This window comes from Hemitrygon akajei, chromosome 9 (assembly GCF_048418815.1).
Source record: "Hemitrygon akajei chromosome 9, sHemAka1.3, whole genome shotgun sequence".
Classification (NCBI taxonomy): Eukaryota; Metazoa; Chordata; class Chondrichthyes; order Myliobatiformes; family Dasyatidae; genus Hemitrygon; species Hemitrygon akajei.
Window position 1 is genome coordinate 1,422,032 of NC_133132.1, and position 16,504 is coordinate 1,438,535.

General features: G+C 47.7%; 1 protein-coding gene across 5 annotated transcripts in view; it reads right to left on the reverse strand.

Annotated features, from left to right (window-relative positions):
- Window positions 1-16,504, reverse strand: part of LOC140732857 (glutathione hydrolase 1 proenzyme-like) — a 141,225-nt gene that overhangs the window by 10,403 nt on the left and 114,318 nt on the right. For all 5 annotated transcript variants that reach the window (XM_073055489.1, XM_073055484.1, XM_073055487.1 and 2 more), the window contains exons 11-12: window positions 8,170-8,279; window positions 7,929-8,042 (exon numbers count right to left, since the gene is read on the reverse strand). In XM_073055489.1, coding sequence (XP_072911590.1) covers window positions 7,929-8,042; window positions 8,170-8,279 — 224 coding nt within the window. The remainder of the gene's footprint in view (window positions 1-7,928; window positions 8,043-8,169; window positions 8,280-16,504) is intronic.

Here is a 16,504-nt window from a genome sequence, read left to right on the forward strand (position 1 = left end):
CCTGCCCCAGCCATTCTCTCGTGTAAACAGTCGAGCCTGGCCCGTTCCCCTGCCCCAGCCATTCTCTCGTATAAACAGTCGAGCCTGGCCCGTTCCCCTGCCCCAGCCATTCTCTCGTGTAAACAGTCGAGCCTGGCCCGTTCCCCTGCCCCAGCCATTCTCTGGTATAAACAGTCGAGCCTGGCCCGTTCCCCTGCCCCAGCCATTCTCTGGTATAAACAGTCGAGCCTGGCCCGTTCCCCTGCCCCAGCCATTCTCTCGTGTAAACAGTCGAGCCTGGCCCGTTCCCCTGCCCCAGCCATTCTCTCGTATGAACAGTCGAGCCTGGCCCGTTCCCCTGCCCCAGCCATTCTCTCGTATAAACAGTCGAGCCTGGCCCGTTCCCCTGCCCCAGCCATTCTCTCGTATAAACAGTCGAGCCTGGCCCGTTCCCCTGCCCCAGCCATTCTCTCGTATAAACAGTCGAGCCTGGCCCGTTCCCCTGCCCCAGCCATTCTCTCGTGTAAACAGTCGAGCCTGGCCCGTTCCCCTGCCCCAGCCATTCTCTCGTATAAACAGTCGAGCCTGGCCCGTTCCCCTGCCCCAGCCATTCTCTCGTGTAAACAGTCGAGCCTGGCCCGTTCCCCTGCCCCAGCCATTCTCTCGTATGAACAGTCGAGCCTGGCCCGTTCCCCTGCCCCAGCCATTCTCTCGTATGAACAGTCGAGCCTGGCCCGTTCCCCTGCCCCAGCCATTCTCTGGTATAAACAGTCGAGCCTGGCCCGTTCCCCTGTCCCAGCCATTCTCTCGTATAAACAGTCAAGCCTGGCCCGTTCCCCTGCCCCAGCCATTCTCTGGTATAAACAGTCGAGCCTGGCCCGTTCCCCTGCCCCAGCCATTCTCTCGTGTAAACAGTCGAGCCTGGCCCGTTCCCCTGCCCCAGCCATTCTCTCGTGTGAACAGTCGAGCCTGGCCCGTTCCCCTGCCCCAGCCATTCTCTGGTATAAACAGTCGAGCCTGGCCCGTTCCCCTGCCCCAGCCATTCTCTCGTGTGAACAGTCGAGCCTGGCCCGTTCCCCTGCCCCAGCCATTCTCTCGTATAAACAGTCGAGCCTGGCCCGTTCCCCTGCCCCAGCCATTCTCTCGTGTAAACAGTCGAGCCTGGCCCGTTCCCCTGCCCCAGCCATTCTCTGGTATAAACAGTCGAGCCTGGCCCGTTCCCCTGCCCCAGCCATTCTCTCGTATAAACAGTCGAGCCTGGCCCGTTCCCCTGCCCCAGCCATTCTCTGGTATAAACAGTCGAGCCTGGCCCGTTCCCCTGCCCCAGCCATTCTCTTGTATAAACAGTCGAGCCTGGCCCGTTCCCCTGCCCCAGCCATTCTCTCGTATGAACAGTCGAGCCTGGCCCGTTCCCCTGCCCCAGCCATTCTCTCGTATAAACAGTCCTCAGCTAACTGAAGCAGACACCTTCCCACGACATTAGTACCCCTCCAGTTGAAGTGCAACCTGTCCTAGCAGTACAGGGTCCATCTGCCCCAGGAGGAGCCACAATGTCCCATAAACCCATATCCCCTAGCCTGCACCATGATCTGAGCCATGCATTAAATCTTCTAATCTCCTCCATCTTACCTAGACAGACGCGTGACACAGGCACAACTTCTGAGATGACCACCTGGTCAGCTCTGTCCCCAAGCTTCCTAACTAACTCTTTAAACTGACAGCCTGCCCCTCCCGATGTGGACAATGACTACTGGATCCACCCCAGGGTTGTGGTGAGTGAACTTATCCATGCTGCTGGTGGTTGTAGTGTCAGATAATCCTATCAGCCTGATGTTCAGCAGTTTGTAATGTCACAGCTGACAGCGTGAGGGAGAGTCCATTACAAAATGGAAGGACCACCTTCAGCAGGAAATCTGCTAGGTGAGGGATATTTCCTTCACACTGTGTGAGGGGGAGGGAGACCTTGGATGGTTCTAACCGGGAGCATCACATTACATTTCCTTTCTTCAACAAACAGCAAAGAGGGAACTGGTTCCGTTGGAGACGGTGACGAGGCCTCACGGAACAAAGTCGGGGAAGAGGCCTCTGGCTGCAGTATAAAGCCTGGGTAAGCCCTACTCCATGGAGAAAGAGAGAACGACTGAATGGTGCCTGACCATGAAGCTGTGTAGTCTGACTGACTGTGCAGTTCAACAAATCTCTTAAAGGAAGCAGGGGTTGTCCTGTGTTTTATACATGAAAACACGCGACACAAGGACTGGCCGTTAAAAACTGCCCCACCATTCTCTACAATCACTACAGATCCAACCTTCCCCTTAACCCTCCATCTCCCAAAGCCCCAGTTCCCTCGTGCTTTCAACATTTGTCGGAGAGTCAAAGAGCAATGCAGTACAGACAAAGGCCATTTGGCCCATCCAGTCCATTATCCTGTCCAGCTCTGTCAACCTGTATGGAGACCACAACCCTCCATACTCTCCCATCCAACTAGTTAGCTAAATTTCTCTTCAACGCTGGAATTGGACCTGCATCCACCAATTCCGCTGACAATTCGTCGGCACTCTGAGCAAAGTTCCCCGTCAACAAGGCAGCGAGTGCCTCCTCCTCTGTAATCCGTGACCTCACTGCTGTTTTGTCTCTGTTCTCTACAGTTCCCTGGAGCAGGGAATTCCAAAGATTCACCACTTCTGGGAAAAGGAATTCCTCCTCCTCGCCACCTGGAAGGGATGACTCATTCTGAAGTTCTCTCCACGGTCTAAATCCCCCATCAGGGGAACATCCTGCACCCAGTCAAAGCCCCTCAGAAACTGTGACCACCCTTCAGTGAGCTTTAGCTCAGTCATATTTGACCATCTCATTTCAGGAATCAAACTGGTGCAGGTCCCAACGTCAGTCCTGTGGTCAAGGGCCAATCTGTACAGGCAAGCAGTAGAGCAGGTTTACTCAACCCCCCCCCCCCCACCGCGCCCCCACTACAAAGGCAACGTCCTGCTAGCTTTCCCAATGACCTTTCTACTTTTGTGCTAAATCGTCTGAGACACACAAGACACTGAAAGATTCCCGAGCAAACAAAAATCAACGGCTGGAGGAGCTCGGTGGGTCAAACAGCACCTGCAGAAGGAAAAAGTCAACATTTGGCATTCATTTACTCATGTTTTATTGATTGAATATTGTATTCCCCTGTGTTGTTCAGATTATTAAAGCAAATCCAACCTACATTAACTGAATGAAAATGGAGTTACGTGAAAAAACTTGTTTCCAGTAAACTTCCTTAGACGGTAAATCCACCTCCCTCTGTTATTCCACTATAGCCTCCTGTCTGGTCTTTGTACTGAAGTACAGTCTACAGCTCTGTCGTTTGCATCATTCTCCTAATTTGTAGCTGTTTATTGTCACTGTATCACTCTGCACACTTCATACAAACAAGGAATGTCATGGCATTCTGGTGAATGCAACAGTAAACTGATCTGAATTTGAGCACATTACGTGTGCAAGTTGGACCAAGGACAGCAGGAACATTGATTCGGAGAATGTTTGCTCACATTATGTCGTGTCGCATGACATGGACGACCATGGTCTTTCCATGACCATGATTGGCCTTGCCAAATTCTTCCACAGATGTGATTTGCCATTGCCTTCTTCTGGGCAGGGGCTTTACAAGACAAGTGCCCCCAGCCATTATCAATACTCTCCAGAGACGGTCTGCCTGGTGTCAGTGGTCCCATAACCAGGACTTGAGAGATGAACCAACTGCTCATCCATCACAAGTTCCCTTGGCTTCACGTGACCCTGATCGGTGGCCGAAGCAGATGCCACACTTTGCCAAGGGTCACCTGCAGGCTAGCAGAGGGAAGGAGCACCTCACAGCCTCTTTGGTAGAGACGTATCTCCACCCCACCACCTACTAGGAGTCAGAGGCTCTGACTGAGACCCAGTGGACAGATGACAGTGAATAGGTCTGTGTGAAGAAGAGAAACAGAAACCTATTGGGTTTAGTACCACCGACTTTGTGTACCTGACATGATATGAGGTGTTTCACAGCCGCAGTCCCGTCCAGAGACAAAGTACTGTAAGTTACAAAATAAATAGTGAAATATATACTGAAATTAGAGGAAATAAGAGAAACAATAAATGAAACAAAGTATATTTCTAGGAGGAACAGAGTTTGGATAACTCCAGAAATTAGTAGTTAGCAGATAAGATCAAATACAGAAAGTGTAGAAAGGATGGGCTTAGATGAGAGATAGATGGGGAGGAAGGGGAATGGAGGGGCAGGGTTGAGAGTGGAGCAGGGGGAATGAGGGGAGGCAGACAGCAGAGGGAAGGAAGGGGAGGGCAGAAGAGGGCAAAGCGGAGGATGGGGAGGGGGGGACCATAAGTCATAGGAGCAGAATGAGGCCATTTGGCCGATTACATCGGCTCTGACATTCCATCATGGCTGGTTTATCATCCCTCTCAACCCCATTCTCCTGCCTTCTCCCTGGGCCCTTGATTAGTTGACGCCCTTACTAACGAAGGCCTGTCAATCTCTGCTTTAAATATACCTAGGGACTTGGCTTCCACGGTCGTCCATGGCAATTAACTCCACAGATTCACCACCCTTGGGCTAAAGTAATTCCTCCTCATTCCTGTTCTAAAGGGATGTCCTCATACTGTGAGTCTGTGTTCCCTGGTCCTGGACGCCCTTACTACAGGAAACATTCTCTCAACGCTGACCCTATATAGGCCTTTCAATATTCGATAGGTTTCAATAAAGTTTCTCCTCGTTCATCTAAACTTCAGCAAGCACAGCCCAGAGCTATTAAACACTCCTCACACATTAACCCTTTCAATCCTGGGGTAATTCTCATGAATGTCCTCAGGACCCTCTCCAATACCAGCACATCCTTCTTAGAGAAGGTGCACAAAACTGTTCACAAACCTCCAAGTGGAGTCTAGCCTGTGCTTTATAAATCCCTAACACAAAGTACACTGCAGATGCTGTGGTCAAATCAAGACGTACAAAAGCTGGATGAACCCAGCTGGTCGGGCAGCATACGTTGAAAGGGGCAGTCAACGTTTCCGGTCGAAACCCTTCGTCAGGACTAAAGAAGGAGGGGGCAGGGATAGGTGCCAGGTGGGAGATCTGTGGAGAGGGACGTCTTTATAAATCCCTGCTCTTCTACTCTAGTCCTCTTGAAATGAATGCGAACATGGCATATGCCTTCCTCACCACCAACTTAACTTTCAAATTAACCTGTACAGAGGAAAAGGGCCCCAGCTATACCTGCCTCTTCGTGGGTAATGTGGAACAGTCTATGCTCCAAATCTACACTGGTACTGCTCCCCAACTTTTCCTTCGCTACATTGACGACTACATTGGTGCTGCTTCCTGCACCCATGCTGAGCTCCTCAATTTCATCGACTTTGCCTCTAACTTTCACCCAGCCCTCAAATTCACTTTGTCCATCTCGGACACTTCTCTCCCCTTTCTCGATCTCTCAGTCTCCATCTCTGGAGACAGACTGTCCACTGACATCTTTTATAAACCCACTGACTCTCATAACTACCTTGATTATACTTCTTCACACCCTGCCAAATGTAAAAATTCTATTCCCTATTCCCAGTTCCTCCGTCTCCGCCGCATCTGCTCCCAGGATGAGGCTTTCCGTTCCAGGACATCCCAAATGTCCTCTTTCTTTAAGAATCGTGGTTTCCCTTCTGCCGTCACCAAAGATGCCCTCACCCGCATCTCCTCCATTTCCCGCACTTCAGCCCTCACCCCATCCTCCCGTCACCACAACAGGGACCGTGTCCCCCTTGTCCTTACTTACCACCCCACCAGCCTCTGGATCTCACGTATTATCCTCCGAAACTTCTGCCACCTTCAACAGGACCCCACCACTAAGGACATCTTTCCCTCTCTACCCCTCTCTGCTTTTCGCAGGGATCATTCCCTCCGCGACTGCCTGGTCCACACGTCCCTCCCCACAGATCTCCCACCTGGCACTTATTCCTGCAAGCGTAAGTGCTACACCTGTCCCTACACCTCCTCTTTTACCACCATTCAGGGCCCCAAACAGTCCTTCCAGGTGAGACAACACTTCACTTGTGAGTCTGTTGGAGTCGTCTATTGCATCCGGTGCTCCCGGTGCAGCCTCCTCTACATCGGCGAGACCCGACGCAGATTGGGGGACCGCTTCGTCCAGCACCTCCACTCCGTCCGCCACAACAGACAGGATCTCCCAGTTGCCACCCACTTCAACTCTCCTTCACATTCCCATTCGGATATGTCCATACATGGCCTCCTCTACTGCCACGATGAGGCCAAACTCAGGTTGGAGGAGCAACACCTCATATACCGTCTGGGTAGTCTCCAGCCCCTTGTTATGACCATCGAATTCTCCAACTTCTGGTAATTCCCTCCCTCTCCTTTCCCCCATCCCACCTTCACTCTGTCTCCTCTTCTAGTTGCCTATCACCTATCATGACTCTGCCTTCTTCTACTACCCATAGTGTTTTCCCCTTAGATTCCTTCTTCACCTCTCCTGCCCATCCCCTCCCTGCTTCCCCTCCCCCACCCCTTGATCTTTCCTCTGATTGGTTTTCCACCCTCCCCCCACCTTCTTTATAGAGCCCCTGCCCCCTCCTTTAGTCCTGACGAAGGGTTTCGACCGGAAACGTTGACTGCTTCTTTCAACGGATGCTGCCCGACCTGCTGAGTTCATCCAGATTTTTTTGTACGTCTTTATAAATCCCTGCTCTTCTACTCTAGTCCTCTTGAAATGAATGCGAACATGGCATATGCCTTCCTCACCACCAAATTAACTTCCAAATTAGCCTGTACAGAATGCTGCATGAGAACTCCCAAGTCCCTTTGCACCGAATTCTCCCCCCATTTAAACAACAGTCTATGCCTTTAATCCTCTACCCAAGCACACGGACGTATACATCCCTACACTGGATCTATCTGCCACTTCTTTGCCCAGTCTCCTAAACTGTCCAAGTCAGGGGCCCCAACCTGGAGTCCACAGACCCCTCAGTTAATGGTAGGGTCCATGGCATGAAAACCATTGGGAATCCCGAGACTAAGGCCTCCTGCAGGCTCCCTACTTCTTCAACACCATCTGCCCCTCACCTGTCCTTGTATCGCCTGCAAATCTGGCCACAAAGCAATCAACTCCATCATTGAAATCATTGACATATAATGTGAAAAGCTGAGGTGTCAACTCCCACCCCTGCAGAACACCACTAGTTATGGGGGATGGGGGGGGGGGAGGGAGTGAGTGGTGTGTGGAGGGAGAAAGGGAGGAGTGGTGGATGGAGGGAGAAAGGGAGGAGTGGTGGAGGGAGGGACAAAGGGAGGAGTGGTGGAGGGAGGGACAAAGGGAGGAGTGGTGGAGGGAGGGACAAAGGGAAGAGTGGTGGGTGGAAGGAGAAAGGGAGGGAGAAAGGGAGGGAGTGGTGGGTGGAGGAAGAAAGGGAGGAGTGGTGGATGGAGGGAGGGACAAAGGGAGGAATGGTGGGTGGAGGGAGAAAGGGAGGGAGTGGTGGATGGAGGGAGGGAGAAAGGGAGGAGTGGTGGAGGGAGGGACAGAGGGAGGAGTGGTGGGTGGGGAGGGAGATCTGAAGAAGACCATCAGCCAGCAGGACACACCAAGAGAAAGTATTGGATTGGAGTCATTCCACAGGGTCCCTGAGGTTTGCAGGGATGGACTCTGATGATTGTCTTTGCTAATTATTGCCACTTTCTACAGGAGGCAGCTAATCACAATTCTACCTGCCAGTGGTTGGTCGTAGCCATGAACACATTCCTGAGCTAGTGAAACCCAGTACAGTTCAGGAAAACTGTCAAAAGTTTGTGTATTTGACTCCATCATCAATTTCCTACCTGGAACCACAGAGCCTTGGGAAAACTCCCAGCCAGACATTGAGCCCATACACCCAGAGACGTCCAACACAACTTCACTAACCTGCTCGAATGCCTTCTCAATATCAGTGACATTGGGATCGAGTTGATTGTGAAATCTGGGCATCTTCACAGCCTCCTCTGCATCATAACCAAACCACAGCACGTTCATTATTACCTGGGCCACAGGAAAGACACTGAATGAATCACACAAAAAGATATTTCCACACCAAAATGTCTGCTCAACTGTTGTCCCCTCCAATTCTGAAGAGGGTGCTTATAATCTTCTTGACCCCAGTACATACCAGAGCAGTTGCCGTAGTGATCTTCGTTCCTCCCGATGCCCCCACCACCATCCTCACTGAGTTGTCTTTGAGTATTACAGCAGGACACATGGAGGACAGTGGCGTCTTGCCTGATGGGAAGAGAACAGACACTAAGGCACAGCGTAGAAAGGGATTACCTGCGGGAGGGGGATTTCCACGGAATCAGGCAGGAAAATGGGAGCAACAATGGGGATGCATGGCTCAGGGAGAGATGCACAGTGGAATTGTGGGGCTTGTTCAGGGTGTAAGGGAGAAATGCACAGTGGAATTGTGGGGCTTGTTCAGGGTGTAAGGGAGAAATGCACAGTGGAATTGTGGGGCTTGTTCAGGGTGTAAATGAGAAATGCACAGTGGAATTGTGGGGCTTGTTCGGGGTGTAAATGAGAAATGCACAGTGGAATTGTGGGGCTTGTTTAGGGTGTTAGGGAGAAATGCACAGTGGAATTGTGGGGCTTGCTTAGGGTGTAAATGAGAAATGCACCGTGGAATTGTGGGGCTTGTTCAGGGTGTAAGGGAGAAATGCACAGTGGAAATGTGGGGCTTGTTCAGGGTGTAAGGGAGAAATGCACACTGGAAGTGTGGGGCTGGTTTAGGGTGTAAATGAGAAATGCACAGTGGAATTGTGGGGCTTGTTCAGGGTGTAAATGAGAAATGCACAGTGGAATTGTGGGGCTTGTTTAGGGTGTAAATGAGAAATGCACAGTGGAATTGTGGGGCTTGTTTAGGGTGTTAGGGAGAAATGCACAGTGGAATTGTGGGGCTTGTTCAGGGTGTAAGGGAGAAATGCACAGTGGAAATGTGGGGCTTGTTCAGGGTGTAAGGGAGAAATGCACAGTGGAATTGTGGGGCTTGTTCAGGGTGTAAGGGAGAAATGCACAGTGGAATTGTGGGGCTTGTTCAGGGTGTAAATGAGAAATGCACAGTGGAATTGTGGGGCTTGTTCGGGGTGTAAATGAGAAATGCACAGTGGAATTGTGGGGCTTGTTCAGGGTGTTAGGGAGAAATGCACAGTGGAAATGTGGGGCTTGTTCAGGGTGTAAATGAGAAATGCACAGTGGAATTGTGGGGCTTGTTCAGGGTGTAAATGAGAAATGCACAGTGGAATTGTGGGGCTTGTTTAGGGTGTAAATGAGAAATGCACAGTGGAATTGTGGGGCTTGTTTAGGGTGTTAGGGAGAAATGCACAGTGGAATTGTGGGGCTTGTTCAGGGTGTAAGGGAGAAATGCACAGTGGAAATGTGGGGCTTGTTCAGGGTGTAAGGGAGAAATGCACACTGGAAGTGTGGGGCTGGTTTAGGGTGTAAATGAGAAATGCACAGTGGAATTGTGGGGCTTGCTTAGGGTGTAAATGAGAAATGCACCGTGGAATTGTGGGGCTTGTTCAGGGTGTAAGGGAGAAATGCACAGTGGAAATGTGGGGCTTGTTCAGGGTGTAAGGGAGAAATGCACACTGGAAGTGTGGGGCTGGTTTAGGGTGTAAATGAGAAATGCACAGTGGAATTGTGGGGCTTGTTCAGGGTGTTAGGGAGAAATGCACAGTGGAAATGTGGGGCTTGTTCAGGGTGTAAATGAGAAATGCACAGTGGAATTGTGGGGCTTGTTCAGGGTGTAAATGAGAAATGCACAGTGGAAATGTGGGGCTTGTTTAGGGTGTAAATGAGAAATGCACAGTGGAATTGTGGGGCTTGTTTAGGGTGTTAGGGAGAAATGCACAGTGGAATTGTGGGGCTTGTTCAGGGTGTAAGGGAGAAATGCACAGTGGAAATGTGGGGCTTGTTCAGGGTGTAAGGGAGAAATGCACACTGGAAGTGTGGGGCTGGTTTAGGGTGTAAATGAGAAATGCACAGTGGAATTGTGGGGCTTGCTTAGGGTGTAAATGAGAAATGCACCGTGGAATTGTGGGGCTTGTTCAGGGTGTAAGGGAGAAATGCACAGTGGAAATGTGGGGCTTGTTCAGGGTGTAAGGGAGAAATGCACACTGGAAGTGTGGGGCTGGTTTAGGGTGTAAATGAGAAATGCACAGTGGAATTGTGGGGCTTGTTCAGGGTGTTAGGGAGAAATGCACAGTGGAAATGTGGGGCTTGTTCAGGGTGTAAATGAGAAATGCACAGTGGAATTGTGGGGCTTGTTTAGGGTGTAAATGGGAAATGCACAGTGGAATTGTGGGGCTTGTTTAGGGTGTAAATGAGAAATGCACAGTGGAATTGTGGGGCTTGTTCAGGGTGTAAATGAGAAATGCACAGTGGAATTGTGGGGCTTGTTTAGGGTGTAAATGAGAAATGCACAGTGGAATTGTGGGGCTTGTTTAGGGTGTTAGGGAGAAATGCACAGTGGAATTGTGGGGCTTGTTCAGGGTGTAAATGAGAAATACACAGTGGAATTGTGGGGCTTGTTCAGGGTGTCAGGGAGAAATGCACAGTGGAATTGTGGGGCTTGTTCAGGGTGTTAGGGAGAAATGCACAGTGGAAATGTGGGGCTTGTTTAGGGTGTAAGGGAGAAATACACAGTGGAATTGTGGGGCTTGTTCAGGGTGTAAGGGAGAAATACACAGTGGAATTGTGGGGCTTGTTCAGGGTGTAAATGAGAAATGCACAGTGGAAATGTGGGGCTTGTTCAGGGTGTAAATGAGAAATACACAGTGGAATTGTGGGGCTTGTTCAGGGTGTTAGGGAGAAATGCACAGTGGAATTGTGGGGCTTGTTCAGGGTGTTAGGGAGAAATGCACAGTGGAAATGTGTGCTTGTTCAGGGTGTAAATGAGAAATACACAGTGGAATTGTGGGGCTTGTTCAGGGTGTTAGGGAGAAATGCACAGCGGAATTGTGGGGCTTGTTCAGGGTGTAAGGGAGAAATGCACAGTGGAATTGTGGGGCGTCTGGGGTCCACTCGGGTTGCTGGCTGTCAGGCCAGGGGAGAGGAGGGTGTGTTATCTGCTTTGGTGGTGCATGTGTGAATGTGGTTTGGAACTTGTTGAGGGAAAGAGAGTGGGGAAGGAGCGGGAATTGCTGGGAGGGGGTTGCCTGGGTCTGGTAATGGCAGACAAGGTGAGAGGAGGGGCTGAGGGAAAGAGAGTGGAGAAGGAGCGGGATAGGGCTTTGGGATCAGAGGTAGGTAGCTGGGGAGAAATGGATTATTGTGAAGGGAGAAATAAAGGGAGTAAGGAGATAGTGAGGGGATGGATTAATGAAAACTGAGACAAAGGGAATAAAAGAATAAGAAATGACAATGGAGAGAGTTCTGAAAGTGAGGAAGATGAACAAGTTCAGAGAAGAGGTGTTGTCATAATTAGGTTTAATGAGAAGGCGCAAGGACACATGAAGAAAATTAACCCGTTTGTGCTAACAACAACTCTGGCAAATAAGACAGGGGAAATAGTATTTGCAAAAGTCCTTAATGATGGCAATCTATTGGTAAGATGTGCGAATGAGGAACAACTTGAGAAAGCACTCAAGCTAAAAGAGATAGGGAAATGCAAGGTGGAATATACAGGAAGGGTGGGAGCACGAAATGGTGGTTGTAAAGGAGTGATCACGGGTGTACCAATGAGTATAAACATGGAGGAGTTGAAGAGGAATATCAAAGGGGGGAAAGTAATTAATGTTTTAAGACTGAAAACAACAAAGGAGGGAATGAAAAAGGAAAGTGAAACAGTATTGATTGAATTTGAAGAAGAAAGAGTGCCAAGGAAAGTGTTCCTGGGTTTCAGGAGTTACCCAGTAAGGGTATATGTGCCAAAGCCATTGAGGTGCTATAATTGTCAAAGGTTTGGACACATAGCTAAAAACTGTAAAAGGCAGAGGAGGTGTGCTAGATGTGGGGATGATCATGAATATGGAAAGTGCGGAACAGGAGTGCAACCAAAATGCTGTAATTGTGGAGGAGCTCATAATGTGGCGTATAGTGGGTGTGAGGTTATGAGACGGGAGAATAAAATTCAAGAAATAAGAGTGAAAAGAAAGATCACTTATGCAGAAGCTGTAAGAATGTCAAGAGAACAGAAAAATGCTCCAAATGACCAGAGAGCAATAGGGATGCAAGAGATGCAGCAAAGAGTAAATGACAGGATTTATGTGGAAAAAAAAGCTGTAGTAACATTCATTGCAGGAGTCATTAATAGTACGGCAGAGATAAAGTCAAAGAGTGACAAAACTCAGCTGGTGGTCAAAGCAGCAGTAAACCATGTAGGGTTAGTAGGACTGACATGGGAAGAAGTGAGGGAGAAGCTCACTAATCAGTCAAGCCAATAAGTGTCATAGGTTGGTTAGTACTCATTATGGTGATTCTTTTGCAATGGAATGCAAGGAGTTTACTGGCCAATGGCCAGGAATTTAAGGACTTTATTAAGGAAATAGTTGTAAAACCGGATGTAGTGCGTATTCAGGAAACTTGGTTGAAACCAGCTTTCGACTTTGTGGTACATGGGTATACAATGATAAGGAAAGATAGAAATCTAGGGGGAGGAGAAGGTTGTGCTATGTTAATCAAGCAAGGTATACCGTATAGAGTACTGGAAAAAGGAGATGATCAGGAATACATAGTGGTGGAAATATAAGAGAGAGGGGAGGGAGTGGTTATAATTAACTACTACAATCCATGTAAAAGGTTGGATTTGGACAGCCTACTAAGGATACAAGGACAAAATAGACATAACGTAGTGTGGTGTGCAGATTTCAATGCTCACAGCACAATATGGGGGGGATCCGATTACAGATTCAAATAGAATGGTAATTGAAGATTTGATGGAAGAAAGGGATTTGGTATGTATGAATGATGGTAGAGGAACAAGGATAAACATAACAACAGGAACTGAGTCGGTATTAGATATTACATTAGTGTCTAATGTCTTGGCTGGCATCAGTAACTGGGGAGTTTGGACTGCTTCAACAGTTGGCAGTGATCACTACCCAGTTTTATGTTCAGTGGGTGAAAGAGTTGAAATAAGACCAGGTGGGGGAGTCCCAAAGTGGGTGTTTGGAAAAGCAGATTGGGGTAAGTTCCAGAAGTTAAGTGAAGAAGCATTGACAAAGATTGACATTTCTGGAGATATAGATGTATTAAAGTCAGGTGACTTCAGCAAATATTATGGCAGTAGAAGGATCTATACCCAGGAGTAAAAATAGGATGAATAGAAAAATAGTGCCATGGTGGACAGAGGAATGTTGTCAGGCTGTAAAAAACAGAAATAGAGCATTCAGGCTTGTTAAAAGAACCCATAATATGCAGCATTTGATTCAGTATAAGAAGGCACAGGCAGTGGTGAGAAGAACTATACGTCAAGCTAAAAGGGCAAGTTGGAGGAGTTTTTGCAACAAAATAGGAAGAACAACACCTGTGGGAGAGGTATGGGGAATGATTAAGAGGATGGGGGCAGATAGAAGGGATTGGGAGTATCCAGTAATGATATCTGAGGAGGAAACAGCAGTCTCCAGCAGGGAGAAGGCTGAGATCATGGCCAAGTCATTTGTAAAGATACATAGTTCAGAAAATTTGTCTGAAGGAGGGAGAAGGAGAAGGGAAAGAACAATGAGTCAATACCCAGGTGTGTTAAACAAGAGGAAAGAAACAGATGATATAATTGATGATCCATTTACTTTGGCAGAAATGGTGAGAGCAATAAAGAGATCGAGACCAACCTCCCCAGGGAAAGATCTAATATGCTATGTTATGCTAAAAAATCTAGGAGAAGGAGCGCTCTTGAAGTTACTGCATTTTTATAACAGAGTGTGGGAGGAGGGAAGATTACCAAGTGCATGGAAAGAAGCAGTAGTAATTCCAATAAGGAAACCTGGCAAGGATCCGTCAAAACCCACTAGCTACAGGCCAATAGCACTAACATCAAATATATGTAAGGTAATGGAAAGGATGATAACTGAAAGGTTATCATATGATCTTGAGAAGAGAGGAATGCTGGCAAGTTATCAGAGTGGTTTTAGGGAGGGAAGGAATTCCATGGATTCAGTGATAAGGTTAGAGACTGAAATAAGAAAGGCCCAGGCAAATAAAGAATCAGTAGCTGCAGTGTTTTTTGACATTGAAAAAGCCTATGATATGATGTGGAAGGAAGAATTATTAATTAAACTGCATAAGATGGGGGTTGGGGGGAGTTTTTAATTGGATTAAAGATTTTTTGTTTGGTAGAAAAATTCAAGTTCGGATTGGATCAGAATTATCAAAACAGTACATAGTGGGAAATGGCACACCTCAGGGTAGTGTGATTAGTCCGTTACTGTTCATCATTATGATCAATGATGTCTTCACAAAGGTACCAGTGGATATAGGTAGGTCACTGTTTGCGGATGATGGGGCCTTGTGGAAAAGAGGCAGGAACACGGAGCATATAATCAGGAAACTACAAGGAGCAATTGATGAAGTGGTAGAGTGGGGTTATGATTGGGGATGTAGATTTTCAGTGGAAAAAACTCAAACTGTATTTTTCACTAGGAAAAGAATTGAAGTAGGGAAGAAGTTAAGGATGTATGGGATTGAATTAGAAAGGGTTGGATCATTTAAATTTCTGGGAGTTGTATTTGATTCACGATTAACATGGGCAGACCATATCAGAAAAGTTGAGGAGAAATGTAAAAAAGTAATAAACGTGATGAGATGTTTGACTGGTAGGGAATGGGGAGCAAGTTGTTCAGCATTAAAGAGAATGTATGTGGCTTTAGTAAGATCTGTGTTGGATTATGGAAGTGTAGCATATGGATCAGCAGCTAGGTCTCTTATAAGGAAACTGGATGTGATTCAGGCTCAGGTTTTGAGAGTGTGCAGTGGGGCTTTTAAAACATCACCAATATCAGCCCTGCAGGTAGAAATGGGAATAATGCCTTTGGAATTAAGAAGGATGCAATTGATGGCAAACTACTGGGTTAATTTGCAGGGACACAATGATTCTCACCCTGCTAAAGGAGTGTTGCAGGAGTCCTGGGGAAATGGGAGGTTTCAGAGGGAAAACTTTAGTCGGGTAGGGAATGATATTGCTAGATCATGTGGAGTGTTTGATCTAAGGATAAGTCCTTCAGTAGTTTATCCGGTTGTAGCTCCATGGAAGCTGGTATGGCCTGATGTAGACTGGCACTTGTTAGAGGTAAAAAGGAAAGGAAAGTATAAAACTGATTTGGTAAGTGCATTTAACTGTCATGTGATGGAAAAGTATAGTGATTATACTCAGGTCTATACAGATGGTGCTAAGGAACCTGAGACAGGAGTGACAGGGTTTGGGGTGGCTATACCAGCAAAAGCAATTGCAATCAGCAGAAGAACATCTGATAAGTTAGCGGTGTATACAGTGGAGATGTTGGCAGTGTTGGTTGCGTTGCGTTGGGTGGAGAAAACTAGTCAAAGCGTTGATATGCTCAGATTCATCCTCAGTTCTAGCAAGTTTAAGGTCTTCTCACTCAAACAGCTGGCAAGATGTACTTCATGAAGTCCTTCTGTCAGTCACAAGAGTTGCAAATCAGGGAGGTCAGGTTAAATTTCTATGGGTTCCAGCTCATGTAGAGGTGAAGGGCAATGAAAGGGTGGACGAGTTGGCAAAGAAGGCAATAAAGAAAGAAAATATAGAAATGCACATTAGTATCAGTAAAGCAGAGGTTAAGTGTGTAATCTGGGAAAAAAATTAACCAAATGTGGCAAGAAAGATGGGACAGGGAGGGGAAAGGGAGGCATTTATATCAAATACAAAAAAGTGTTGCAGGTACTAGGGTAGAAAGTAGATACAGAAAAGAGGAAATTGTTTGGACTAGGTTAAGGCTGGGGCACTGTGCACTAAACCAAACACTGAAATTGATAGGGAAACACCAGACAGGACCGTGTGAGGAATGTCAGGAAGAGGAGACAGTAGAACATGTAGTTCTGAGTTGCAGGAAGTATGGGATACAGTGAGAGATTATGAGAATTAATCTAAGGGAATTGGGGGTGCAGGAATTCACATTAAAAGGGTTGCTGGGCATGGGTGAGAGAACACAGGTCAGGGTATTTTTAGCTTTCTTAAGGGGTACAGGGTTTTTTTATAGGATATGATGGATAAACAGAAATAGGGTACTAGGATGTGGAGGATAAAGTGTAGGTTAAGGTATGTGTATGTGTGCGATTGGGTGAAGGGATTTAGAATGTGAGTCCATCGCATACTCCGGAGCAGAAGGTGGCGGTAATGCACCATTAAGCTGGGTGCCAACCGCAGTAAAACAAGGAGAGAGAAAGAGAGAGGAATTGTGGGGCTTGTTTAGGGTGTAAATGAGAAATGCACAGTGAAAGTGTGGGGCTTGTTCAGGGTGTAATGGAGAAAAGCACAGTGGAATTGTGGGGCTTGTTCG